The sequence below is a fragment of the Tiliqua scincoides genome, chromosome 4 (assembly GCF_035046505.1).
Source record: "Tiliqua scincoides isolate rTilSci1 chromosome 4, rTilSci1.hap2, whole genome shotgun sequence".
Classification (NCBI taxonomy): Eukaryota; Metazoa; Chordata; class Lepidosauria; order Squamata; family Scincidae; genus Tiliqua; species Tiliqua scincoides.
This window is the reverse complement of record NC_089824.1, coordinates 163,353,651-163,381,407: the sequence shown is the minus strand read 5'-3', so window position 1 is coordinate 163,381,407 and position 27,757 is coordinate 163,353,651. Positions and strand designations below refer to the sequence as shown.

The 27,757-nt window shown below is 46.1% G+C and overlaps 1 protein-coding gene across 1 annotated transcript; it reads left to right on the top strand.

The window, feature by feature from the left end:
• The first annotated feature begins 1,704 nt into the window (after positions 1-1,704).
• Positions 1,705-27,090, top strand: HECTD3 (HECT domain E3 ubiquitin protein ligase 3). The gene is made up of 21 exons (XM_066623800.1): positions 1,705-2,113; positions 3,122-3,282; positions 5,248-5,340; positions 5,638-5,773; positions 6,142-6,257; positions 7,177-7,290; positions 9,809-9,891; positions 10,389-10,554; positions 11,336-11,417; positions 13,307-13,489; positions 15,192-15,244; positions 15,562-15,626; positions 17,833-17,936; positions 19,262-19,381; positions 21,943-22,032; positions 22,582-22,788; positions 25,066-25,195; positions 25,628-25,702; positions 26,229-26,310; positions 26,429-26,500; positions 26,889-27,090. Exons 1-21 carry the CDS (start codon positions 1,769-1,771, stop codon positions 26,971-26,973), a joined length of 2,562 nt encoding a protein of 853 aa, XP_066479897.1. The 5' UTR covers positions 1,705-1,768; the 3' UTR covers positions 26,974-27,090.
• The last annotated feature ends 667 nt before the right edge of the window (positions 27,091-27,757 follow it).

Here is a 27,757-nt window from a genome sequence, read left to right as displayed (position 1 = left end):
GGGTTTTTAGGTATGATTTGTGTTTTTTTAATGTATTTTAAGTGCATTTAAGCAAAAGCTTTTTATTGTATTAATTTTAAAAGCTTTTATTGTATTTTATTGTGTTAATGTTCTATGGCTTTTTTAAAGATGCTCTTAATTGTGAAGGGTTTTAATGTACGATTTGTGTTTTTTTTAAATTTTGATTTTATGTTCCTTGCATTTCTCCACACTATTGTAAGCCGCCTTGGCACCCTTCAGGGAGAAGGGGGTAGAAATACAGTAAATTAGGGCCCAATCTGATCCAAATTTCCAGCATTGATGCAGCTGCAATGCAGCCCCTAGTTAAGGGAACAAATGTTCACTTACTTTGTGGAGGCCTCCACAACTGTTCTCCTACCACAGATGTAGCGCATGCCTCATTGGCATGGTTGCATCAGTGCTGGAAAATTGGATAGGATCGGGCCCTTAGTAAGAACATAAGAACATAACATTGTTTCTCAATGTTTGTCCTCCACCGTACCACTTCACCTGATCCACCTATTCGAAGTACCACTGGAAGTAACTGGTGATGACATCATTGCCAGTTACTTCTGATTTGGGAGGTTGCAAATGCCATGTAACCAACACCAGTAAGATGCTGGGGGCGGATGGGAGGGCTTTTTTGAGCATGGAAAAGCATGCTTTGGAGCCTCCTACTGCTGTTCGTTGTGTCATGTTCCTGGTGGACAGGTCGATGAAAGTGTCGACCCAATGTGCGGTGGCAGTGAAGAAGGCCAATTCTATGCTTGGGATCATTAGGAAGGGTATTGAGAACAAAACGGTTAGTATTATAATGCCGTTGTACAAATCGATGGTAAGGCCACACCTGGAGTATTGTGTCCAGTTCTGGTCGCCGCATCTCAAAAAAGACATAGTGGAAATGGAAAAGGTGCAAAAGAGAGCGACTAAGATGATTACTGGGCTGGGGCACCTTCCTTATGAGGAAAGGCTACGGCGTTTGGGCCTCTTCAGCCTAGAAAAGAGACGCTTGAGGGGGGACATGATTGAGACATACAAAATTATGCAGGGGGTGGACAGAGTGGATAGGGAGATGCTCTTTACACTCTCACATAATACCAGAACCAGGGGACATCCACTAAAATTGAGTGTTGGGCGGGTTAGGACAGACAAAAGAAAACATTTCTTTACTCAGCGCGTGGTCGGTCTGTGGAACTCCTTGCCACAGGATGTGGTGCTGGCGTCTAGCCTAGACGCCTTTAAAAGGGGATTGGACGAGTTTCTGGAGGAAAAATCCATTATGGGGTACAAGCCATGATGTGTATGCGCAACCTCCTGATTTTAGGAATGGGTTAAGTCAGAATGCCAGATGTAGGGGAGGGCACCAGGATGAGGTCTCTTGTTATCTGGTGTGCTCCCTGGGGCATTTGGTGGGCCGCTGTGAGATACAGGAAGCTGGACTAGATGGGCCTATGGCCTGATCCAGTGGGGCTGTTCTTATGTTCTGGTCTCGCTGCGAGGTGGCAGGTGTCCAGGGGTCCCACAAGCACCACCAGACCCCACCTCAAGCACCACTGCTGGTGCCCGTATATACCACTGGGCGAGAAACCCTGCGGGAAGTCATCTCCACCTCCAGCCCTCGCTGGGCTGATTTCCCCCTCCGCCTATAGAGGCTGCTTTACGGTGCTGAAGGTGGGGCGCGGAAGGAGGAAGCGGCAGCCGCTGCCCGGAGGGGGGAGGCGAGCGGAGGCCGGAGCTGCTGCAGCGCAGCCTCTGCCTGGCGGGCGGGATGGTGCCCCTGGGCGCCAGCGAGTGCCCCCACCAGCTGCTGGGCCGGCTGCGCTTCCTGAGCGAGGCGATCGGCTGCCTGAGCCGCGCGGAGCCGCCGCCCGCCGCCTTGTGCTACGTGCCCCGCGAGGTGCAGTACAAGATCTGCAAGGACCTCAGCGCGCTCGGGCCCGCCTCGGCCTCGGCCCGGAGCCTGCTGTGCGTGTGGGAGAGCCCGGGCAAGGCCGGCTCCGGCGGCAGGAAGTGCCTGGGCAGGGGCACCATCGAGCTGCGCAAGGGCTCCTGCCTGCGAGCCAGCGGCGAGGAGTACTGCAACGGGCACGGGCTCTGGGTGAAGCTCAGCAGGGTGAGTCTGCCCGGGCCGGGCCGGGCGTGATGCAGGCTCAGCTCCCTCCAGCGCTGCTGCAGCTCCTCAGGTCTAGATGTCTGGCACAAGCGGGGGTGCACTTTGCACATGTTCAGAGGCACTCTTGTCCTTGTTATGATGGTCATCCAAACAGGTGGCTGCTTTGTGAGTCCTGGAGATAGGCACCCTCAGATCTAGCTGCTTTCCTTGCTTTCATTTTGATAGTACAGGATTGTATCAGGAGCCCCTCTAGCTGCTTTGGAGCCTCCTAGTGCTGTTTGTTGTGTCATGTTCCTAGTCTTGCTGTGAGGTGGCAGGTGTCCAGGGGTCCCATTATGTCCAGGGATACCATCATGCTAATATCGGAGGAAAAGATAAAGGCCTTTTTTTTTTTTTAAAACAACCATGTGCCTTCCAGGTACCATTTGCCCTGCCCATGTTTACACTATACAAACTGTCATGTTTCCCACTTGGGAGATGTAGAATATGAGGTGTGCATAAATACTGGTAATCCTAGGGCGCATGATACAGTTTGTTTTCATCATATGTGTGTGTGTGTGTACTCTCACAAACATGTGCCTTTTGCTGCAATTTATAACTGACACTGTTGCTGGGCAGCGGGAGATCAGAAAAGATTTGTGGCAGGCATGCCCCACTCCTGCTCTTCTTCGTCCCCTCCCCCCCACAAATTTCTCCACCACCCGGAGCTCGTCCCTTACTCCAGGCAGTGTATGGCTGGTTTGGAGCTGGCGCTGGGCTCAGCACTGACTGGCGCCGGGCTGTCACCAGCACTGACCTGGTGCTGAGTGTTGAAGGACCGCCTTATGGCACATTTGCTATGCTCAGTACCGACGTTAGGTCAGTGCAGCATGCTCAGGATTGTACTCTTTATGAGCTGTTGGGACTCCTTAGCTGTGTCCAAGTAATTGATGATTCCACCCTTGTTTTTTGTTCTTCTGAATGTGCTTGTTGTGCCTTGAGTGTTCATCCAAATTTTCTACTTCACAGGAGCAGCTGGAGGAATACAAGACTGGCTGTGATCTAGAGGAAGGCTGGATTCTCATGTGTAAGCATGCTGATGGTGGAGACAGGCTGGTACCAGTGGAATCTATGGAGAGAATCCAGAGGCAGCAGCAACTCTTTGGGGTGGACTATAAACCTGTAATCAGGTATGGATAGCCTGGTTTGATCTTGATGGGGTCTTTCAGAAGGCTTTGTTGAATGTAAGCAAGTATATTTTGTTGCCTGTGAATCTGAAACTTGCAGAAAGGACAAGCAATGTGCTATTGTTGTGAGCTAGATTAGTATCTTTCAGTTATTTTGCAGATGGAATCAATCAAGAGCATTTTGCCTTTTTTCAGTCTTACTTCTTGACATAGAGGTCCTTCCTCAGCCCTACCCCTTCAATACTAGGGCTGTACTAGATATTCTCCAGCAGACAGAATGGGCATAAAATTAAACTTCAAGAGAGACAAAAAGTTTCCGGAAACACATACACATACATGTTCTCATCTTGATCAACAACTGTTTGTAGCTACTTGTTCACTCAATCTGCTTCTCAGACTTTTTTTTAACATCTTCCAGAACCTGTGTTTCTAACCAATCAGGAATGACATTTGGCTTAATGATGCCCCATAGTCAGATATCGTAGACTAGCACTTCTCAGTCTTAGGCATTTCATGACACCTTCATGCACAGCTTCCAGAAGTGACTGGCGATAACATCAGGAGTACAGGAGCTTGTCTGGCCGAGTGGAGCCTCTTAACCTTTGCAGCATCCTGTTTGGTCTTAGCCTTTGCAGCATCCTGTTTGGTCTTGCTGCCGGCCTCCTGGGGTGCCAAGGAGAATGACTTGCGACACCCCAGTGCATTGCGACACACAGTTTGGGAACTGCTGTCATAGACTAAGTACCAACATCATGAAGCTATCTCAGAATGAAGGCAGGAAGCTGCTGCACTGCAAGCACTTTCACCTTTCCCAAAATCACTCAAGTCTTCTGGTGTAAATTTTGAAGTCCTGGCGCTGTCCACATAGGTGTGGCCCAGCCATGAGACCAGTAGTTTGAAATAGATTGGATTGAAGTAGAATGGATTGAAGGAGGTGACAAACTGGTGGGCATGTTCCACAGCCTGTGGTCACTTGCCACCTGCCCCTGCTTGCCGCTTGTTTGGCTGTTCCACGCAGCTGCCCCATCCTCTTCTCATTCTCTCCCCATCTTTTTCTCTCCAGGCTGCACAGTTGCTCCCTGGCTCGCTCACTCTCTTTCTCTTGATGCGTTCTCTCAAATTTCCTTCCATACTTTCTTTTGTGGGGAAAGCTGCTGCCACCACACATGACTTCTCTTTCTCGCCAGCTTCTTCTCCTTCCTTTTGAAAAGGCAGAGGATGGAAGTGAGAAGAAAGTGAAGATGCAATAGAGATACAGTGGTGGGGTAGACTAGAGACACTCTGTACTATTACTCCAGTCTCTATTGTTCCCTCACTTTCTTCTTATCTACTGGCCTTTGCCAGGGAAGAAGCTGGCCAGAAGGAGTGGTGGTGACAGCACTTCACTCTTCCTGGTGACGTCAGCATTCTGCTACTGGTAGAAGTAACTGAGCACCACCATGTGGTGCAACTGCCATGCAGGTGGGTGAGAGAGAGAAAGCCAATCTGTGCATCACCCCCTGTAAAAAGTGTCACACATTAAACAAATTCAACCCATATAGTTGCTTTTTGTCAAAGAAAAATCAGAAGCTAGCACTGAACGTTTTTTAGTCTGGAATTTTGTACTTGTTCATTTCATTGTTCTGTGAAATAAATCTACACTTACTAGTTCAAATGAGAAAGTAAAAAAAAATAAATTAAAACTTTGTAATTTGGATAATCTCAAACCTGAAATTCATGGTAGTAGATCAGCCTTTTGATGTATATCGGATTAATTTGAAAGTTTTGAAACACTTTTTCCTTGTTTTAGGATGCAATTCAATACACTCTTTCCTTGGAGTAAGCCCCATTGAACCCAATGAGGCTTCTGAGTAGACACGCATAGGATTGCGCAGTTAGTAGCAGATGAAGCAAATAGCATGTTTCCCTTTCTATATGCCTAAGCAGGAATCTATGCTTGAGGTTAAAGCTACCCTTCTTTTATTCCAGATGGGAGCAGGTGGTGGATTTAACATATTCCTTACGTCTTGGAGCAAAACCAAAAATCATGGAACCAGACATGGCTGCAGTGGAGAGACTCCGGTAAAGGTCACATAACATGGGAGTAAGAAAAGAATGGTTGTTTTGGGCCAGCTATGTACCTTAGTTGGCAATGGAGACTTGGGACTGCTGCATTGGGCAGCCTTTGTTTGCTGAAAAATTGCTGAAGCCTAATTTTGTTGGGAGTGGTGTATCCGTAGAAGAGCTGATAAAAATAGCATGTTGGAGGATGCTTGTGTGATTGGGTAGTGGAGAGCATGACTGGAAAGGAAAGGGTAAACTGTTGATAGTTTCTGACCTCACCCCAATTCTCCATTAACCTCAATCATTTCATACTAGATTCGTTCCACCCACGTGGACCTATGAGTGTGATGAGGACCTGGTTCATTTCCTCTATGACCACATTGGCAAGGAAGATGAGAATCTGGGTAGCATCAAACAATATGTGGACAGCATTGATGTCTCCTCCTTCACGGTATGGCATTCATGTGGGCTGCGGTGCCTTTGCTTGGGGCCCTTTCATCATCTGGCCCGCCTTATATTGCCTCAGAATTTTAGCTACTGGGTAGTACTTTGTTAATCAGGAATTGTAAGAGAGGCGCATGTATTTTATGAGACCTTCTTTTGTTTATGTAAAATATGCAAGTTTCTGGGTTCTGTGGTACGTTGGCAGAGGTCTGCAAACTGATATTATAAATGTTTGAGTGAAAACAGCAAGTCTTCCTCCGAAGTCACTTCACTCAAAGGTGTGTATGTGTGTGTGTGTGTGTGTGAGAGAGAGAGAGAGAGAATGAATATATGGCCCTTTTCAGTCTGGCCTATGTACTGCTTTGCCTCCCTCAGGAGGAATTCAATGTTTCATGCCTGACAGACAACCATGCAGACACCTACTGGGAGAGTGATGGGTCCCAGGGCCAACACTGGGTCCGTCTTAACATGAAGAAAGGCACTATCATCAAGTGAGTTGCTAATGCTTCTCTTTCTTTTACCAGCCTTTTCATTTGGAATGCAAGGATGGTAACCTGGATATCCCTGGCTGTCACTTTGCTTTTCTGGTCCAGTTGGTGCTGATAAGAAATGACTTCCTTAGCTTTCTCTTGTGTCCTGTGCTCACATGAAAGCTTCATCAAGAGGTGCTGGGTAGAGCTAATCAACATGAGCACTGGTTGATCTTGATTTATGCATGGTACCCTAGACCTCCCTGTACTTCAAGGCAGGAAACATTAGGGCATGCTCTGCATGTCCATCATTCTTCTACTCATATAGTCAATTGACAACTTTGTTCTTACAAACAATAAAATCCTGATTTCATAATACCTTACAGAATAGTCTGCGCTCAAGATAATTTGCAGATCACCAAATCAGAGATTTTGTTTTGAGTAATTTGACTTTCCTTGTTATGCAGTTGGGACTTTTTTGGCACTCTGTTCTTGGTTTATGTAGATATTATCTTTACCTGGTGAGCTAGATTTCTCCTGTTGTGTTGCCACTTAACCCTATGCCTAGTGCACTCTGCTTGCAGAAAGTGCACTCTGCTTGCAGACCCGGACCACAGCAAATTACCCAAATGCTACCATTGTCATAATTACAACCTGTTCTCAGTCTTTGATTGGGATGTATTTTGATGTATGCCTTCTGAAAACTGAAGCTAGGCAGGGTCATTGGTTTCAGTCCCTGTCGCCTATGATATGAATTTGCGAGTGCTGTGCTGGTTACATTTGTTGTGTTTTTGGGGTGCTGACCTGACCATTTGCCCAGCTCTGCTGCTGTTTTTACAGCCCCCTGGGATCTCCAGGCCTGATAGAATATTCTGCTTTTCAGAGGTTTCTCAATATATCTTCTCACTTCCCCTTATCTTCCCGTTAATTCTTCCCTCAGAAAACTGTTCCTGACTGTGGACACAACAGATGAGAACTTCATGCCCAAGCGGGTAGCTGTGTATGGTGGCGAGGGGGATAATCTGAAGAAGCTGAGTGATGTGGGCATTGATGAGTGAGTGAGGGTAGGGGGGCATTTGGTTTCTGAGGGAGGCAGGGTATGAAATTAGACTTGAACGCTGTTCAGATTCTCCTGTCTAATGCCACCGAAAGGCCTTGGGTGGATGGCAGGGAGGAGAGGATGTGAAGGGAGCCATCCTAATTACATGGTGGTTCAAAGCAATGAACTATTGCCCTGTCTATATGGTGAAGCATGAGGGGCTGGTTTGTATTGGAGCTTGTATCCTGTCCTATCTCAGAGTTTCTAGGCAGGGAACAATACATAATTATTATCATTATCATTATTACTTTGTATTATAAATAATTCCTGGTAAATTTAAATAACCTTCCTGTTTAACCCTGATGCTTAACCCTGACTACCAAATGCTATTCAGATGGAGAGATCCTGCATTGCTGCCTGAAGTTGCTCAGGTTCAGTGGCATTCGGGGGGGTGGCACAGCACTAAGTTTTGCAGAACACCTCAACATACCACGGAAGCGACCCTTCCCCCTCAGCATTGGAGCCACTCCAGGCAGTGAGAACAATATGGAGCTGTCTCCTCCATGTTGCTCTTGCCACCTGGAATGGCTTCAATGGCAAGGGGGCAGTGGAGTCGCTAGGGAGGTGCGGGGGGTGTGGGCTGCACAGGGTGACACGCAAGAGGGGGGTGACGCGCACTGGGAGGGTGACGTGCTAAAATTGTGGTGGTTAGGAGTAATACCATCATGTTATATACCATTGGATGCGGAATTTCAAGCGGAATGCAATGCAACAAACAGGAGTGAAATATCTCCTTTCTATCAAAAGTTATTGGCAAAAAACCAAAAAACAAGAAATGCATGGAGCCCAATGGAAAGAGAAACCAAGAAACTCGCGTGTTTACTCACGAATAGGTGAACATGCCTTAGTCCATGTGAAAGGGCAGGCTGAGAGGAATCCAACAACACCAGAATGGTCCTGATCCAATGAATGTAGCCCCCCAAAAACACCCAAAAAGTGTGTTTTCCCTCGCTCCCAGCTGGTGAATGTATTAAGCCCTATGGAAAGCAAAACTAAGCCACATGGTCACGTTTACTCGCGAGTAAGCAAACGTGCCTTGGCTCCTGGGCAGGTCAGGCAAAGGGAAATGTGAGGCCAGCAGAATGGTCCTGATTTGATGCAGCTGGAGCTCAACAAATGCCCCAGAAGGCAGCCCCCCCATAAAAAGATTGAAACAAGCTTGACAGGGTAAGGTGAAATTTTTTTCTGTTTTAGGCTGCAGTCCTATCCACACTTTCCTGGGAGTAAGCCCCACTGACTATAATGGGACTTACTTTTGAGTAGACAGGCATAGGATTGGGCTCTCAGACTTGCAAAGCCAGGTGGGTCCTGATAGTGATATGCTTAAAATATAAGAACTTAAATTGAACTGGGTATTGGGTGGGGGTGAAAATCTTACTGATTCTTTTTTTTGGGGGGGGGGTGTTATTGCAGGCAGGCTACAGAGAAAATTCACTTGGTGGAACAGGGCTGCCTTTCCCTTATTTATTGATTTTACTTTAATTTATTTATAATTATTTTAATTTGCTTTATGATGGGTCCTGGACAGATTGTCATTCTAAGAAGTGGGTCCCAGTGCTAAAAGTTTGAAAACTGCTCCAATAAGGTGTTAGTAAGTTGACACCCTGGGGGGAGGTAACACCACTAGTGACCAAAATCACTAAAATCAGAGTTTGGAGGAATAATATCATCATGTTATATATCAATCAATGTGTAATTTCATGCAGAATGCAATGAAACAAACTACATTGAAATATCTTTATTCTATCAAAAGGTACAGCCCAAAAACCAGTGGGGGCGGGGCAATGGTAGATCACCACGCCCACCACCTAGAGTGTTACCCCACCCTGGGGGTGGCACTGGGGTGACGCGCTGGCCTCCCACACCGGGTGACACGAACCCTAGTGTCGCCACTGCAAGGGGGAGAGGTTGCTTCTGTGGTGTGTTAAGGTGCCTTGCAAAGCTTAGTGCTGTGCCCCCCTCTGGGAACACCACTGCTCAGTTTAGGGCTTTGGTGAGCTTCCAGGAAAAAGGAGTTCCATGAGTCTGGAACTCATGAGGACCTCAGTGCCATACGTTCTGGCACTGGCAGCAGACACAGAGAAATGCTTGTCTCGTGGGGAGATTATGTGCTAAGTGTTTCTGCTTTCTATGAGCAAGCATTTCCTGGCAGATTCCCCTCACTGTGCAACACAGTCTTGGGAAGGAATGCACAGGGAAATGCCCATAGGTGAGCTCTTGCAGTCACATCATTGCCCTCATGAGCATAAATGTTTCTCATGTTCCTCTTCCCATCACAAATCTGTCAGAGTTGGGTTGATGGATCAGTTTGGGGTATCTGGAAGATTGGAAATAGATCTCAGAAGCCCTGCTTTCCAGCTCCCATCCTAATGTATCCATTTCCTGAGCTTCTGGGCCAGAAAACTGAACGTCTTGCCAGTTGGGAAGGATTGGTCTGCTCAGTGCAAGAGAACACTTGTTTTTGTATCCCCAGGAGCTACATTGGGGATGTCTGCGTGCTGGAAGACATGACCGCGCACTTGCCTATCATTGAAATCCGTGTTGTGGAATGCAGAGGTACATGGATGTCAGTGTGGGGATGAGCTTCTTAATCCTTAGGGAACGGGTTGCAGTGATCCTGCTGCCTTTCTCCAAAGGCAGTTCAGAATCTTGCTCCACATGGGTGCACCCTCACATGTATGAGATTTTCCCTTAGGCTGAGGGTGGCATTAGGTCTCTTCACTTAGCATCTGCCCTCATGCTTCCTATCTTGTGGATGCCTTTTATTATTATTTCCTCCAGGAAACACATGAAACTCTGGAGCCCATGGAATCTTACATCTCGATATGTTTGTTTGTCTTTTAAGGTGCCAGAGATTCTGTAGTTGCTACAACAAACTAATATGGTTTCTCTTCTGGAATTTTCCAGATATGAAACTAAGCCCGCTTCAGCTCACTCTGGCCCTGCTGTGGGTACAGTGACTCACAGAGAACCCTCTCTCTGTCGTCCCCCCCCCATGTTTTTCTGCACCAGGGGAAATCCATCTGTATTGTGTTGTCTTCCCTTTAATGCAGACGATGGGATTGATGTCCGACTCCGGGGCATAAAGATCAAATCTTCTCGGCAACGGGAACTGGGGCTCAATGCAGACATGTTTCAACCAGCTAACCTGGTGAGGTATCCCCGCCTAGAAGGAACAGACCCTGATGTGCTCTACCGGCGGGCTGTGGTCATCCAGAGGTATGGAGTAGGAAGTACTAGCAATGAATGAGCCATCATTCAAGCAGAGCCATCCCTAGAAGGGTGTGGGTAGGATGTGGGCCCAGGGCAACATAGCCAGTGCAGGGCCCCCCTCCCCTATTATGGCCATGTATTGGTCTTGAAAACACGAGGCCCAGGTTTGTAGAGATGGTTCTACAGACAACTATCTTGAAGCAGTGTGAAATAAGACAGATAGAAGGTCTAATAAGCCCAACTGCAGAAGAGAAGAAAATGTGCATGGCTGTGCATTCAAGATGGTGCTCTCTCTCATGACAAGTCCATTCAGCCAAGTCCTTCATCATTTGTGCCCTACCCTGTGTTGGACCTCTCTTCTTCAAGGAAGCATAGTACTGAAGCACTGCTTGTATGTTATCTCCATATTCTAGTGAGGACTCTCCTTCTCAGAGAAAGGGTGAGACCCCCGTGAGGTGGGGAACTGACAATTCCCCACTGACAGGAAAGGATGTGTACATCCTTACCTGTGACAGCAAGGGTACCTGAGTACCCTTGCTGTCAAGCCCTGTTGAATTCAGGAGCTTAGGGCCCAATCCTGTCCAACTTTCCAGCACTGATGCAGCTATGCCAACAGGGTGTGCATTGCATCCTGCAGTGGAGGGGCATTCCCAGGGGCCTCCTCAAGGTAAGGCAACATTTGTTCTCTTACCTCCAGGCTGCATTGGTGCTGGAAAGTTGGATAGGATTGGGCCCTTACTCCCACTTTTTTCATACAATGTCCAAAATTGTGTTTTCTTTTTGGTAGGTTTATCAAGATCTTGGACAGTGTGCTTCATCATCTTGTTCCAGCCTGGGACTACACACTATGCACCTTTGGCCAGCTCAAGGTGAGGCTGGGGTCTTCCTATCATTGGAGTTTCTATGTCTTCCATCTTGGGTCATTGATAAAATAACAGTTTTGTGATGGCCAACCCTTCCTCAAGAACAGCGGCGCTCAAACTCGCAACTAGCGCTCACTCAGAACGCAGTCCCCATCTGGACCACATCCGAGTGTTCTGCTTGGGCGCCGTGTGAAGTCCTCCTCATTCAAAGTACAGGGACACTCTGGGCAGTTATGTCTGCTGCCCGGCGTCCCAGAAGGCAGCACGACAGAACCTCCATGCTGACGCAACTGCCCAGAGCATATCTGTCCTCCGAACAAGGATGACTTCACATGGCGCCCAGGCGGAACGAAAAGGTTCACTCACCAGGCAGACAGATCTGCCCAAACCCCAGATTTGGCCCCCAAGCTTGGGTTTGAGTGGCCCTGCTCAAGAGTATTTTGTTTAGGAAAAGGCAACAAAGGAGAATTTGAAAGAATCTTAGTCTTTATCCTCTACCTTGATTGGTCAATAATCTAGGCTAATATTTTTGCTCTGCTTCAAGAAATACTTATGGGAAGGCTGTAGCAGAGATTGCTGTAGAAATTCTATGGACTAGCATGATATTTAAATAGGAGGGGCTGCCTCATATTTTTTAGTTGAGGGAGGTCCATGTTAGACAGGATGTTCCTTGCTGAAGAAGTGAAATATCCAAAAACTTTCTCAAAACTGCTTTTTGGGGACCATTATTGTTTCTTTTAGCGCACATAGGATTGTATTTACATCCTTATGGGCCTGTGTAGCTATTAGGTGATAAATAATGTCTCATTCGCACATCCTGGGGTATTTTTCCTGATGCAGAAGTTGTTCGACTATCTTGTATAAGTACTGATCAGCCTATACACCTTGGCTCTTTTTCTTTCCATTAAAGTCCTCACTACAAAGTGTTGCTAGCTGCTCCCTCATTTCATAGCAAATTGGGAAATTACATACAAGGTTAAAGTGAGGATTAGAATCCAGAATTTTGGTTTGATAGACCCACAGGCTTGCATTGTCAATGCACAGTGCAGTCCTACACATTTCTATACAGAAGTAAGTCTCTTTGTGTTCAGTGGGACTTACTCTCAAGAAAGTGTGGATAGGATTGCAGCCTCAGCCACTGTGTCCTAACCTACAATGTCTGAATTATGAGAATCCTTCCTTAGTGATTGTTAAAGGGAGGCCTCCAGAAGCTCAAGCTTTTAGCTCAGGCTTTTAGCTTTTGAGCTTTTAGCTCAAGTTCTGTAACTTAAAAGAAGGCCATGGTTTCAGTGTAGCTTGTGTGTAAGAGGTTGATATTTTTTCCAAGTATAAAAATACAACTATTTCATGATATAGTCAATGGCCATTTTATATCTGTATTTGAAGGAATGCAGCAACTTTTTGTTCTTTAACAGAAGGTTGGATATATAAAGAGGCTTCTTTTAAAGTGGTGATCATATTTAGCAGGGGGAGAGCAACTGTCCCTATTCAGTCCAGCACAGTGTCTTTTTCAGTGGCTGCTGGTGTTTCATCTCTCTCTCTCTTTTTAATTGTGAGCTCTTTGAGAAGAGGGTACCATTTTTCATTTCTTTGCTATGCAAACCACTTGGTGAGCTTATGTTGTTGAAAAGTAGTATATAAATATTCTTAATCATAATAGAACTTTTTTAAATATCCAAGTGGATGGTGTTGGGTGAAAAGTGTAATTTTATACAGAAAAGCTATCAATGAACATGCAAGGATTCTATAGCAGGAAAGTGGGTTTTCTGTAATAGGAGAAATAGTTTGTGGTGCTACTGGCAGTAGAGCTAGGCTGGTTCAGAAGGTGGGAGAAGGATCTTATTTAGCACAAGAATATTACAGTCTCTGACCAAGTTCCACTTTGTCCACAACAGCGCATTAAACAGTTTCTGCTGCTGTCCAAGCGGCGAACGGCGCTAATCACCCAGTGCCTCAAGGACTCCGAGACCAGCAAGCCCAACTTCATGCCACGACTCTATATCAACCGGCGCCTGGCCATGGAGCACCGTGACAATCCGGCACTGGACCCCACCTGTAAGAACACTGTCTTCACTCAGGTATGGCCTGTCAGTCTGCTAACACATGCAGGGGGGAAAGAGGTGACTTTTCTCTCTTTGCAACCTGCTAGACACATCTTTTGTGCTGTTGTACCTCAGAAGTAGTTTTCCAAGCTACACGCTTAGAACAAGTCCAGTTCATAGAAGTTCTACACATGAGTTCAAGCTACACCAAGCAACATGTTTTTATATGCATGCATCTCCATGATCTCTGTGTCATTTGGAGGAGCCATTTGGATAATAATGGAGTCCTTTACTGTATAATACAGGAGGAAATTTCATATCGACAACAGTATCTAATTGTGACGTAGAAGTGCAATGTACTTCCAAGAAAATATTCAGAACATATCTCCCATTCTTCTTCAACCTAACTTGGTTGGTTCTAATTTCTCCCCCCAAGAAGAATTGTTTATAAGTACAGGTGAGAGCTGCTTTGCAAAGCTCTGACCAGCAATGGGCTGCATATGTGATACTGCCACTGGTCCCTGCACACACATCCCCAAGACTCTGAAGCTGAGGGGAGCTCTCCTCCCTTCGCCTCAAGGGTTTTTTCTGCAGAAACCAGAAGTTGCATCTCTGGCGTGATTTGGGCATTCTGAGCCTCCGCGAGGCTCAGAAAAGCCCCCAGGAGTGAGGGGAGAGCGGCTTCCCCTCATTTCCAGAGGCTTTGTATAGCATCAGGCCTCGCTTGACGTCAGGGATGCTGGTCCACATCCCTGTTGTTAGTGACGCACGACTGTAGTTATAATCTTCAAGCGCTTTTTTTGTAAATTACCTGAATTAGTTCTGTTTTTATGCTTAACTTAAACATTAGTTATGTTTTTATTAGTTCGGTTTTAATTTCTCAGTCTTTCTTTACAGTCTCAGAATGTTTGGAAATCCTACTTTGTTTTGTTTCATTGCTTGTTGACTGTTTACCAATCCAGAATTTCTCAAAGTGTGCTCCTAGAATTCCTGGGGCCACCTGAGACCCTTTCAGGGGTTCCATGAGTAGACCACAAATGGCTGCCATCTGCCGTCTGTCTGGTTTGCTCATCCCTCCCTCCCACGTCCCCTGTTAGTAGCTCTCCTTTCTCGTTCCTCTTGTGTTCCAGCTGTTCATCGGTATTCAGTGCTGGGCTACTCTGCGCATGTGCCGGCTCTCTGGGGCTCCCTGAGAGTTTTCACAGATGCCAGCAGGGCTCCCTGAGACTCCTTTTTGGAGTGTAAAGGGCTCCGGAGTCTGGAGTTCAAGAACCACTATACTAACCCATCCTTCTTCCAAGGGGCTGAAGCCATTGTAAATGGAGTTATAAATTCCGTTTTATCCTAACAACAGTACTGTGAGCTCATTTAGGCTAAAGGATAGCAACTTGCCTGAGACTAGCCAGCAATCTTTGTGACTGAGTAGAGTTTGAATCTGGGTTTCCTACATCCAAAACCAACAATATAGCCTGGCTGTTTAGCCCAGCATTCACACTGGAATTAATTAATGAGTGCCTGTTTGTTATTCACGCAATGACTGGTGAGCATTAGGGGAACTAGACAATGTTTTCAGAAGGAAAAACAATCTAAATTTCTTTGATGCCACTTGGCCTATATTTAATCCCAGCCTACAATATAATGTATCCTCAAGGGATGTGTTTTCCTGCTTTGCTGTCTATTAGCGGCAGAGCCCAGAACTTGTCTCTTAAAGTCTCAGTTGTGCTATCTGCTCTTCTAGGTATATGAGGGCCTGAAACCTTCTGACAAATATGAGAAGCCACTGGATTATAGGTGGGTCTTTTTATCAATGCCCCAGCAGTTATCTCTGTCCACCCTGCCTCTTCCAGTGCCAACCATTGTATCTCCTCCCAAAGACATGACTGTCAGGAACACAAGAAAGTGAATTGTACAAAAGAAAATGTTGCCCAATGTTAATAGATAAGAACTTGCTCCAAAACTCCATTGCACACCAATAGCCAAGGAACAGAATGGGTCCTGGAGCAGACAGAAACATGGCACTATTTTTCTTGACTGTGGCTATTCTCCATGTTTCAGTACCTCCTTTTAGGCTGCACAGAGTGGCTTCATCATTTTTTCATTCCTTGCAGGTGGCCGCTGCGTTACGACCAGTGGTGGGAGTGTAAATTCATTGCTGAAGGCATCATTGACCAGGGTATGTTCAAGACTGTGTGTCTGTCCAAGTTTCCATACCTCATGCCAAAAATGATAGCTGACATCAAAGTGGTGTCAAAGGGGATTTGTAACTCTCTTTAAGAAGAACAAAAGCAAAAAGAAGCTTCCCACCATCATGACCTCAGACAAAAATAGGTTCCAATATATATCTGGTCATGTGAAAGGCATTGTTTAGCCCTCCCTCATGACTCCTCTGTTTCTAAACTCAGTGTCATCGTTCTGTTTGACACCACCACCACCACGGTATTTGCAAATATTTTTGGTTTGCACATTTTTCAGTCCAAAGATTGGTTTTCCTTTGTGTGAAGTTTGAACAGTTTGTCTCTGGTAAAGCTTTGGTAGTGTTGGTATGGACATAGTGATGTGCACGGCAGACAGTCCAAGTTGGGGCCTCTAGTCTTGCTGAACTGCAGGTGGCTACAGAACCAGTGCATTTGCCATCCATATCTTGATAGGGTAATCTTTGGTGGAGAATGAACATTTTTCTTTTATGGGTTACGGTGCTATGGAGAACTGAGCTGGTACTAGGGTTTTTGCGTCCTGGACAATTGTGTCCTGGTCAGACGCCAGTCATTGGCGTACCTGGACATCCATGTCCAGGTTTTTTGCATCTTAGTTATTTGCACCCCACTATAACTGGGCAACAAATATGTAACTGGACAACAAACCCCATGTTATATATTCTAAGCCTCTTATCCCAGTCCTATCCCTAACCCAATCTTTGCATTTAAAAAAATAAAAAAGTACATCTAATATAAATATACATATATTGGGACACAAATGTCCAGGATGCAAAAAATAAAGCCAAACTAAAATGTCCAGGGACATCAGTGACCAGGCTGCATTCCACCAGGTCACAGCTGTCCAGGATTGGCTCGGATATGAATCGGCTCTCCTGGATATGTCCAGGATATGAATCGGCTCTCATTTCCATGTATCATACTACAGCTACTCTTGCTAACTGGTGAAGAGGCTTATCATCAATTGAGTCATGTCCAGGTGCAGCTTGTTTATCTGCGGATATTATATCCAGGGATCTGGCTCAACACAGGTCCCCCCAAACCTGCATTGAGCCAGACTTGGCTCCACTTGAACCCTCCAACGGAGATTGAATCTCTTTTCAGTCGCCTCCAGAGGGCTTTCTGAACCCCGCAGAGGCCGCATGCTTCCGCCTGCCACCTCTGCGGGCTTCAGGATGGCCAAAAAGGCAAAAAAAAAACCCACACCTTTTTAATACCTTATAAATGCCTTTTAATGTCTTGTGAGAGTTTTTAACCCTGAAGGGCTTTCTTGGGCCACCTAATGCCTTATAAGGCATTAAGAATGTCACTTCTGATTTCTGGAGGGAAACCAGAAGTAGCTTTTTTAAAAAAAAATTAATTTTTGTTTTATTTTTTATTTTATTTTGGCCTTTTCAGTCATTCTGAAGCCTGCAGAAGTTGTGGGCAGACATGTCCGACCTCTGCGACCTTCAGAAAGCCTTCCAGAGGCAACTGGAGCAGAGCTTCAGCAGAGCTCCAATCCCCTTCAAAGGGTTTAAGGGGCCGAAAACCGCAGATTTGCTTGTCCACTTGCTTTTCAGTACCTGCAGGGGACCCCCTCGTGGATACTGAGGCCCCACCTGTATGTACCCAACTTGCCCTTCAGAGAGATTGCCAAATATGAATCAGTTTGCCAAGATTTCTCTGGGTGTACAGAAAGTATGCCCTACATCCTATAGTGGTTCTCACACATTTAGCACCAGGACTCACTTTTTAGAATGAGAATCTGTCAGGACCCACTGGAAGTGATGTCATGACCAGAAATGATGTCATCAAGCAGGAAAATGCTTAACAATCCTGGGCTGCAATCCTACGTACACTTACCCAGGAGTAAATCCCATTGACTATCACTGTTAAAAGTACAGGTCTGTAACATTTCCCCAAATGCAGTCACAGACCATGGTAGCATGAAGTCTAATATATTAAAAATAAAAAATTAAAATGAATGGGGATCTACCTGTAATTGGCTTGCCACCCAGCTAGTGGGTCCCAACCCACAGTTTGAGAAACACTGCTATAGAGTATAGGGCTGGCGTTAAGGGTGGAAGTGGGAACACAAAAAATCCAGATAAAGGTGTCTTTGGAAGTTCAAGGACCTGGTCACATTCAAGTGAAACTAGCAAGATTTCTTTTTTCCTCTCCCAGGTGGTGGCTTCCGGGACAGCATTGCTGATATGTCTGAGGAGCTGTGTCCTAGTTCGGCTGAGAGCCCTGTGCCATTGCCTTTTTTTGTCCGCACATCCAATCAGGTTCTTCTTTCTTGTTCAACCTCTAAACCTTTCCTGGTATAAGGGGCACCAGAGAAATGTCTTGGTGACTGGTAACATGAGGATAAGGGCAGGCTCTGGAGAAAGGAAATCATTTAGGAAGGGCTTCTAGGGACAAATAGAAATGGAAACCAAAAGTACATCTCCAGACCCATCTCTGTTGCTGTCATATTAGGTTTTCCAGAGCTCAACTTCTAGCCCTACTATGTCAGCCCTTTGTTTTGTCCTGCTCAGAGTAGGTTAATGAAGCATGTCCCCTTCCTAAGAGAGAGACTGGGGGTGTGTGCGCGTGCAGTGGCATAGCTAAGGGGGTGCAGGGGGTAGCATTCATACCAGGCAACAAGTTTTAGGGGGGCAACAAGCTGAGCTTGACACTAGTGGTCAAAATGTGAAAATCTTGGGATGTATGAATAATACCACCATGTTATATATCATTGGAAAGGTAATTTAATGCAGAATGCAACGAAACAAACCACATTAGAATATCTGTATTCTATCAAAAGTTGTGACCAATTAACCAGAAAACGGAAACAACTGACTTATGGAACAAAAAGTGAATTTCTTTAACTCAAAACTGACCTATGAGGCTGATTGTTCTGAGAGCCGGTGAAATGTTATTATGATACAGCATGGAACCAATAAGGTGTTAATATGAATTGGCTCTCATTTCCATGTATCATAATACAGCTACTCTTGCTAACTCGTGAAGAGGCACTTTTCAAGTGGTGCTCCTCTTATATTGAGCAGGAAGAGAATAACGGTCCCTCTTTGTCCCAGCACAGTGTCTCTAACCAATAAGGGGCACACTTTTTATTTATTTACTTAATTAAATTTGATTTTGTTGTGAGGGGGGGGGGCTACAAAATCTTCTTTGATTCCAGGTAGCATATAGATGCCTTAGCTATGCCTCTGGCTGGGGGGAGGTGGCAGATCAAGTGGGTGGTGAACTGTTGGGGGGAGGAGGCAGGTTTCCCCCAATTTGCACTTTTTAAAAAACCCAGGTGTGATGTCACTTCTGGTTGTGACATCACTTCCGGGGCATCATTTTGAGCTCTGCACCAGGCTGCACATTCATTTGCTACGCCACTGTGTGTGTGTGTGTGTGATTCATTCATTCATAAGTCATTCCTATGTCCAGATCAGAACATGAATTGTGTCAGTGTAACTGCTGGCCTTTCCAACGTAGCTAGTTCATCTTTTGTGGACTGGCTGGACTATGTGTTCAGGCTTTTGGGCTGGCACAGCTGATTCATTCATCACACTTGAGCCTGGGCAGGCAATTTGAACCAAGCTGTCTTTTTTTCCAGGGGAGCAGTACTGGAGAGGCCCGAGACATGTATGTCCCCAACCCATCCTGCAAAGAGTTCACCAAGTATGAATGGATTGGTCAAATCATGGGTGCAGCTCTGCGTGGCAAGGAGTTCCTGGTGAGTGTCTGGTGGAGACTGGTCCTTCCGTAGTACTGGCAATGGAAAGCAAAGTCCCTCTCCCACTTGTTCTTTGCAGGGTCTGACTTATTTTCCATGCAAGATAGGTGGTCAGTCTATGTTGTGATGCCTCAGATGCTCCTAAGTTGGAATGTTGCCCATAGGTATTTCAGGCATAAGGTTTTTCTAATATGTGACCTCCCTTTGTACCACAATGAAATATAGCCAAAGAAAAGGGACCTCAAATGCTAGATTCTCACCAGTCTTTAAATGTTTACATGGGCAAGGCCTATTCCCTCATTCTTTCATGTGTTTGGGGGAATATCCGCTGTTTGAAAGTTTCTGCTCAGGTAAAAGAGAAGCTCAGTGGTAGAGCATCCAGGTCTCAGGTTCTGGCACCTCCAGTTAGGACTGGGTAAGACCTCTGTCTGCAACCCTGGACAGCTGCTGCCAGTCTGTATTGGCAGTACAGGACTAGATGAATCAATGGAGACTTCTATATTCAGATGGCAAGATGTTAGGACAGCCAACTTAGAACCCAATCCTGAGCTTGATGCACTGGCTTACTGTCGGAAACGTAGGGGGGTTTGGGGTGCTCAGAGTTCTTGGTTCTCAAACCCTAAAGCCCTCAAGGCCCCTCTGTTCAGTAGTACTGCCACCACCCTGTATGTGCCAGTGCCTCAGTCCAGGGACAATGAGACCCTCTAGGCTTAATTCTATCCCTTGCAGGCACTGAGCGCTTTCTCCAATTAAAGCTTCAGTCCTCAAGTTACTAGACCTCAGTGAGCACTTGGTAGCTTGCTGAACGGCTAGGCAGGATTCTGAACCTTTGTCCCGAACAGACAATGAAAGAACTTAGTAAAAGAGATTGTAGGTTATTAAATACATAAGGTTACATGCTCTACAATAAGGCAGCAAATGCTAGATGCATGAACATCTAGGAAACATATCAGCAATAAAATAATAAAGCTAGCTGGCTATCTCTATTAATCCCTATCTCTCACCTGGGTCAGCTACTCTTGTAGATCTTTTAGCTCCAGGGCTACCTATGAGGCCAGGTGCCCATGTTGGACAATGGAGCTCAAAACGCGTGCAGGATGTTGCACCCCAAAAATTCTGTCCAAGAAGGAACCGGACACACCCCTTGGGCACTCATTATTATACTTCTCATGCTAATAGTACTGAGGTGACTTCATACTTATTTAGACTATCCAATCAGATGCTTAGAGGAACAGAACCTTCTCAAAGTTGGCCTGGTTGCTAACTCCTCCTAGTTCTTACCCCTCCCACCTGGAGATACATAGCTGCACTCCATCATGCTTGATCAGGCGCCTCTCTGTATACTAAGGTGCTAAACATTCCAATGGGTTGTAATTCTTGTTATCTGTCCTTTCTGGCCAGCAAAGGAGAGACAACAATCTTTTTGTTTATTTATTCGAATTCTTGCAGCTAGGAACTGCTAGCAACTTCTCAGTTACATTGTCTTAGTGTGGTTCAGGCTTCTACTGCCAACCTAGGCCTAACATGTACATATTCATGACACTTACTGCCAGCACACACTGTTGCAAATGTGCCTTACGGCACATTTGCGGGCCCTAGTGCCAGTGCTCCACTGGTGGTAGCCCAGTACTGGCCAGATACCGCCACTGCGTGAACTGCCGAGCAGCAGAGAGGTGGGGGGTTGTGGAAAGGAGGTGTTCCAGGGTGGGGGGAGGTGGAGGGAAGGCGGGAGGAGGCGTGCCGGGGTGAGGTTGTGGAGCAGGAGGGAGGCAGGACTGGTGAAGTGGAGTGAAGCTTCAATCTGCTGGATCCTGGGCCTCTGTTTCGGGCTGCTGGACCAACATGGAGGCTCAAAATTCTATGCTGACCCAAGGTCGGCGTGGAATCAAGTAGCCCTATTGTTGGGCTACTCTGCTTACCTGGGAGAAGGGGACAAAAGTCCCCTTCTCCCAAGGTGCCACTGCCTGTGCCTGAGAGGTGCGCTGGATGCAGCGGCAGTCATTTTCGGTGCTGCTGCAGCCTTGAGCTCTGGGAGCTCAGAATTGGGCTGTTAGGCTGCAATCCTACCCACTTGTGCCTGCGAGTCAATCCCATTGGCTATAATGGGACTTATTTCTGAGTAAACATGTATAGGTTTGGGCTCTCAGTCTTGTTTCCTAAAACTGCCCTTGTGGGTGTGTGGAAACAGTTTCCTCCCTCATTCAGATTTGAAACCAGTCAGCGACCCACAAATACTCCAGTTTGCGACCATACTATATGTTCTAGACACAAAGCAACTTCATATGTTCAAATTCAGTTTGCATCTCCCAGTATGGTTCATGGGAGGAGGTCGCACCTCCTACTTGGTGCTAGTGGTTGACTGACTGCAGAGGATTCTGTGAAAGAGCCATCTCCCAGTACTTCCTGATTTACATGGCTTGGTGTTCTTGAGCTAGGAACATAATGCATCCCTTTCTGAATGTCACCTTTGAATGTAGCTGAGACACAAAACACAGTATTTTAGGGGAAAGTTTTGCAGCATTGCCTCTCTCTCTTTCTCTCTCTCTCTCTCTCTCCTCAAGGTCCTCGCCTTGCCTGGCTTTGTCTGGAAGCAGCTGACAGGAGAGGAAGTGAGCTGGAGTAAAGACTTCCCTGCTGTTGACTCTATGCTGGTGAGTCTCTTGAAGACCTAGTTGAGCCTTGGTGTGCCAGCTTTGCTCTGTCAGTTGTCTGCATGGCTTATGCATCAGGAGATTGCAGAGCCAGTAACTTAGCGCGCAGTCCTAGCCCCTTATGTCAGTGCTTTCCAGCACTGACATAAGGGCAATGCAGCTCTGAGGTAAGGGAACAAACATTCCCTTACTTTGAGGAGGCCTCCATGAGTGACACCCAACTGCAGGATGCAGTGCATATCCCATTGGCACCGCTATGCCAGTGCTGGAAAGCAATGACATAAGGGGTCAGGATTGTCTCCTAAAATTGCCTAGGAGAGTATGGAAGCAGTTTCCTCCCACATTCAGATTTAACACCAGCAACCCACAAATATTAACCTTTCAGCCATACTGACTGCTCTAGACATAATACATATTCTTTGGTAATGAGATTTTTGCAATATTGGTTAGGATTGTGGTTCTGTGCTTTTTAAAAACAGAATCACCTTTTCTTGCCACCATGGCTACAGGATTGGTGAGTGAGAGATTTGTTTCCTTCTATGTTCCCAGGTGAAGCTTTTGGAGATGATGGAAGGAATGGACAAAGAAACCTTTGAGTTCAAATTTGGGAATGAACTTACCTACACAACAGTGCTAAGTGACCAGCGCATGGTGGATCTTATTCCTGGTGGCACACGCACTGCAGTGCGCTATGAGGACCGCCTGGACTTCATCCGCCTGGTACAGAAGGCACGGTTAGAGGAGAGCAAGGAACAGGTAATGGCATCTGAACAACCAGATTCTTTCCTGCTTCCCTGGAATCCATTCTCTACCAGTCAGTGCCTGCCTTCTCTTATCGCGTCTTGCTCTGCTGGGTGATTTTGTGGCAGAGAGTTCCCCAGGTCACAGTAAGATCCCTTGTTCCCGCACATGGGCTATGAACCCTATTGCCTTGTTCTCAGTATACAAAAAATGGTATTACAGCCACTTTCTGTAGCCATTTCTATCCCTTCCTTCCTTTTTGGGTTTTTCTATTAACAGATCCCATTCTAGTCTTCTATGGCAAATTTTAGTCCAGTTCCTTTAACTCCCTGATATCCATACCCGACACCCCAGATGGCTCTGGATAGGGCCAGAGAACATTAGACAGCTGTCCTGGGAATTTGAGTGGATGGACATTCAGTTTCCTGATCCAGTTTGTCACCCCACCCCCCTGCTTATCTTGAGATAAGCATCTAAGAGATCTCAGACCAGAGGCAATTTAAGTGCAATGGAGGCACAAGTTAAGCAATTTTTGCTCAATGTTGCATATACGCAACGGGGATCAAATGTGTACACCTGTGGGCTGGGCAGAAATGGCTTAAAGGGAGACTAGTAAACGCTTGTAGAACTGCATAAGAGTGCAAAATATATCAGAGTCAGACAATATTTAATGATGATGATAAACTTTGTGGAATATTTCCAGTTCTTTTCACATAATATGTTGTAATAAAATCTAGTTTCTCACAAATATCTAGATCAGGGGTGTCCAAACTTTTTGGCAGGAGGGCCACATCATCTCTCTGACACTGTGTCGGGGGTCAGGGAAAAAAAGAATTAATTTACATTTAAAATTTGAATAAGTTTGCATAAGTTTACATAAATGAATATATTAAAGATGAACTTACATGAACGAGTGAAGGTCTTGCAATAGCTCAAGGCTGATAAAAGACCTTGCACAAAGCAAGGCTGCCTTTCCTTTGCTGCTGCTGAAGCATCACAGATGTGAAACAGGAAGCAATGGAGGAAGGCCTCGTCCTACAGCTCATGTGAGAAGTCAAACAGTCACCCTCATGCTGAGAGCAGTTGCGTTAGGCCAGTGTGGACTCCAACAAATCTCCGGAGGGCCAGAGGCTCATTAGAGACTGGGGGCTCCCTGAGGGCCACATTGAGAGGCCTTGAGGGCCGCATGTGGCCCCAGGGCCGGGGTTTGGGCACCCCTGATCTAGATGATCTAATAATTTCTTATGAGTATCTGGGCAGTCTTTTTTTTAAATGATTTGCCTGATTTGAAAAGCTTCTGAAATACAGTGATACCTCGCATAGCGAATGCCTCGCACACCGAAAAACTCGCAGCATGAAAGTGTTTTGCAATTTTTGGTGACTTGCACAACGAATTTTTATGACCCGTGCTTCGCAAGACGAATTTTTTGTTTTGTTTTGTTTTAAGGGGAGGATCTTCATGTCAGTTTATGATCCCATCCACCTTAGTAAGGGGAGGATCTTCATGTCAGTTTATGATCCCGTCCACCCTAGTAAGGGGAGGATCTTCATGTCAGTTTATAATCCCGCCCACCCTAGTAAGGGGAGGATCTTCATGCCAGTTTATGATCCCGTCCACCCTAGGAAGGGGAGGATCTTCATGTCAGTTTATGTAAGTAAGTCCCATTGTGCTTGCTCCCAGGAAAGTGTGCACAGGATTACAGCCTTCAAACTCCCCACTCAGCATCCCCCCCATCGCTCATTCACCCTCTCACTGCCCCATTTCCTTCACGTTTCCCCCATGATCACAGCAAAAGCAAGCAATTGAGTGCAGCTGCTCTGTTCTCCTCCCCACCTTAGAGCACAATCCTGTTCGTGTCTCCTCAGAAGTAAGTCCCACTGTGCTTGCTCCCAGGAAAGTGTGCACAGGATTATAGCCTTCAAGCTCCCCACTCAGCATCCCCCCCCCTGTTTTTGAAATCCTCTATACAGTATGTATGCCTTTAAAGAGCACTTAATAAACACTTTGTAAACCAAATTTGACTTTGTTCTGACTTTTCTTGCCCATAGGAACGCATTAATTAAATTTCAATGCATTCCTATGGGAAAACGCGCTTCGCAAAACGAAAAACTCGCATAACGAAAGGACTCGCGGAACGGATTAATTTCGTTATGCGAGGCACCACTGTACTCCATAGGCAAACTGTTTTATTTGACAGTCAGCAGTTGGACTGCTTTTCCTGTTTCTTCCCATCTGTCCTTTTGATGCTGAGTGGTTCCTTTTGTGTGTGTGTGTGTCTCTCTGCCTCCCAGATTGCAGCTATGCAGGCTGGACTTCTCAAGGTAGTTCCTCAGGCTGTATTGGACCTGCTCACCTGGCAGGAACTGGAGAAAAAGGTCTGTGGTGACCCTGAAGTTACAGTTGAGGCCCTGAAGAAGCTCAGTAAGTGTGAAAGGTCTTTGCATTTTCCACCTGTAGCACACAGATGGATGTTGTCATGAGACTTGAGTATATATATGACTGACAGCTTTACACACAAGTGTGGCACTGGGCAGAAGTAACACAAGTGCTTCATGGGTGGGCTGTGCTGTGATTTTGGGTTACTACATTACTATCTGATATGTATGTGCCTGGCAAGTCGAGGAACTGGCTCCTGTGGACTGTAATCTATGGTGGTTTGATGTAATGGCAGAAAACTGTGAGATAGGCTGGTAGAAAATATCCTGGTCTGTGCACTTGAAAGAACAAGGAAGGTTTACATACAGGCACGTGTCCTCTCCTTCTGTCCCCCTCCATTTGGCTTTTTGTGTAGTGGTTCTGTGCCAGCATGGCTTTTTTTCTTACTCTCTCCCTGCTTTTTCCTTCTCCTCACAGCTCGCTTTGAGGATTTTGAACCATCAGACACCAGAATTCAGTGTTTTTGGGAGGCCCTGAACAACTTTACTAACGGTGAGTACACAAGAACATGCATAGCGTTGTGAAATATTGATGTAGGGTAGCCTTTTTAGGAGGGCCTTTCCACTGGATTCAGATCCCACTATCTGCAGGATCCCTTTCTCAGTGGATCAGCTGCAATGATTTTCCATTGTTCTTTGATAACACCTCTTGCTCTGACTAAAGATTGGAAATGAAGAGCAGAGTGATCTGGCAGAAGGATAGTTTAGAAGAGTCTCTAACAGGCAGTTATGGCTCAGACTATTTCAAGTTCTCACACTGAATTGTTTGCCCTAATTTGGAGGACACCTTCCAGTGCAAACACCAACTGGCTTCCACTTCTGCCTCACTCTTTGTGTTTGAGCTTCCTTGACTTATTCTTCATGTTGGTGGGTCAGGAGTAATTTCTGCTTTTTGAAGCTTAGTCTTAGAATAGGCCCTGTTCCTACACACTATCAAACGTGTTGTGGAGAAGGGATACACGCACACACACCCCACACACACCTGGCAATTTCTGATGGCTGTGTACTCTTCCCTTCAGAGGATCGCAGTCGCTTCCTGAGATTCGTTACTGGGAGAAGCCGACTCCCCGCTCGAATTTATATTTATCCTGACAAACTAGGGTGAGTGTTTTGCTCTTTGTGTATATTGGTTTGGGGATGGGGGATTGGCAGTCATTTTGTATTGTCTTCCCTACAGTACTCAACTTGGTTTTTTTTGTTTTTGTTTTTGCTTCTTAAGCTCTGAGACCACAGATGCACTCCCTGAATCATCCACTTGCTCCAGCACCCTCTTCTTACCCAACTATGCTTCGTAAGTTCTGCCCCAGAAAACTGCTGGGATCTGTTCCCAACAGCTGCAGCAGGGACCTGGGAAAGGCAGCTGTTGTAATGATGGCTCACTACTAGGTTTGGGGCCATTGTATATTGACTACCTGGGAAGGTGGGACTATGACAGTGAATGACAAGGGAACAATATACACAATGGGTTGTTGGAGAAAAGGATGGCTGACTGTGGGAAAGGTCTAAGAAGGAGACCCATATATAGGAAGGTATCGGTACCTCTGAGCTGTACATATGGGGATGGAAGGCTTTCCTGTAGTGGAGGGATGAGAAGTGTTGACTACAGAAGGTAGTTAGAAGGCTGGCGTGATGGTGCCCAGAGGGTACATGGAGATGTAACTCCTTCCTTTTATTTATAGTGCCAAAATCTGCGAAGAAAAATTGCGTTATGCGGCTTATAACTGTGTGGCTATCGACACAGACATGAGCCCGTGGGAGGAGTAATGCTACAGGGCAGGCTTGCCAACCAGCTCTTCTGCCTTTGTAATTGCCACATAGAAGAATCGGTTTTTTCCCCATGCCGAAGAAAACATGTATATTTAATAAAGTACTCAGTGTGAAGACGGCTTTGCATTGATTCCGGAGCTTGGAACTGTGGGGTTTCAAGGGCTAGGGCAATGGTTCCCAAACTGTGGGTCGGGACCCGCTGGTGGGTAGTGACCTGATATTTGGTGTGTCACCAAAGGCTGATGGAAAGATCAGATAACTAATTACCTTAAACCCTGAGGCTATTTAAAAATCTGATACTGTAGCTGCTAATTATCCTGTCAAGAGCTTAGCCCCTGCAGTTTACAAGATAGCTGCTGATTACCCTGCAAGAAGCTGAGCTCCTGAAGTTTGCAAGCATGCGTAAATAAAGGGAGATAAATGTTTGAGGGTTGTTTTTCTGGTTGTTATAATACAGGGGTGCTCAACACGTCGATCCAGATCTACCAGTCGTTCGTGAGGCAAAATGAGTCGATCACAAAGCCCTTAGTCTAGTCTATAGACTAAGGGCTCAGCGATCGACTCATTTTGCCTTTAGCTGCTAAAGGGTTGGGCTTGACTTTGCAGGACAGCCCTAACTAATTGATTGCGGAGCTCTAGCTAGACCTCCCCCAACCGGGCCACGTGGGAGCGGGGAAGTTGCTTCGGGGGCAGCAGGCAGGCTGCTGATTTCTGCCCTTAGCATCACCAGCTCAGGCTCTTGCAATGGCTCAGCTTCAGGTGCGCTTCTTCACCGATGACA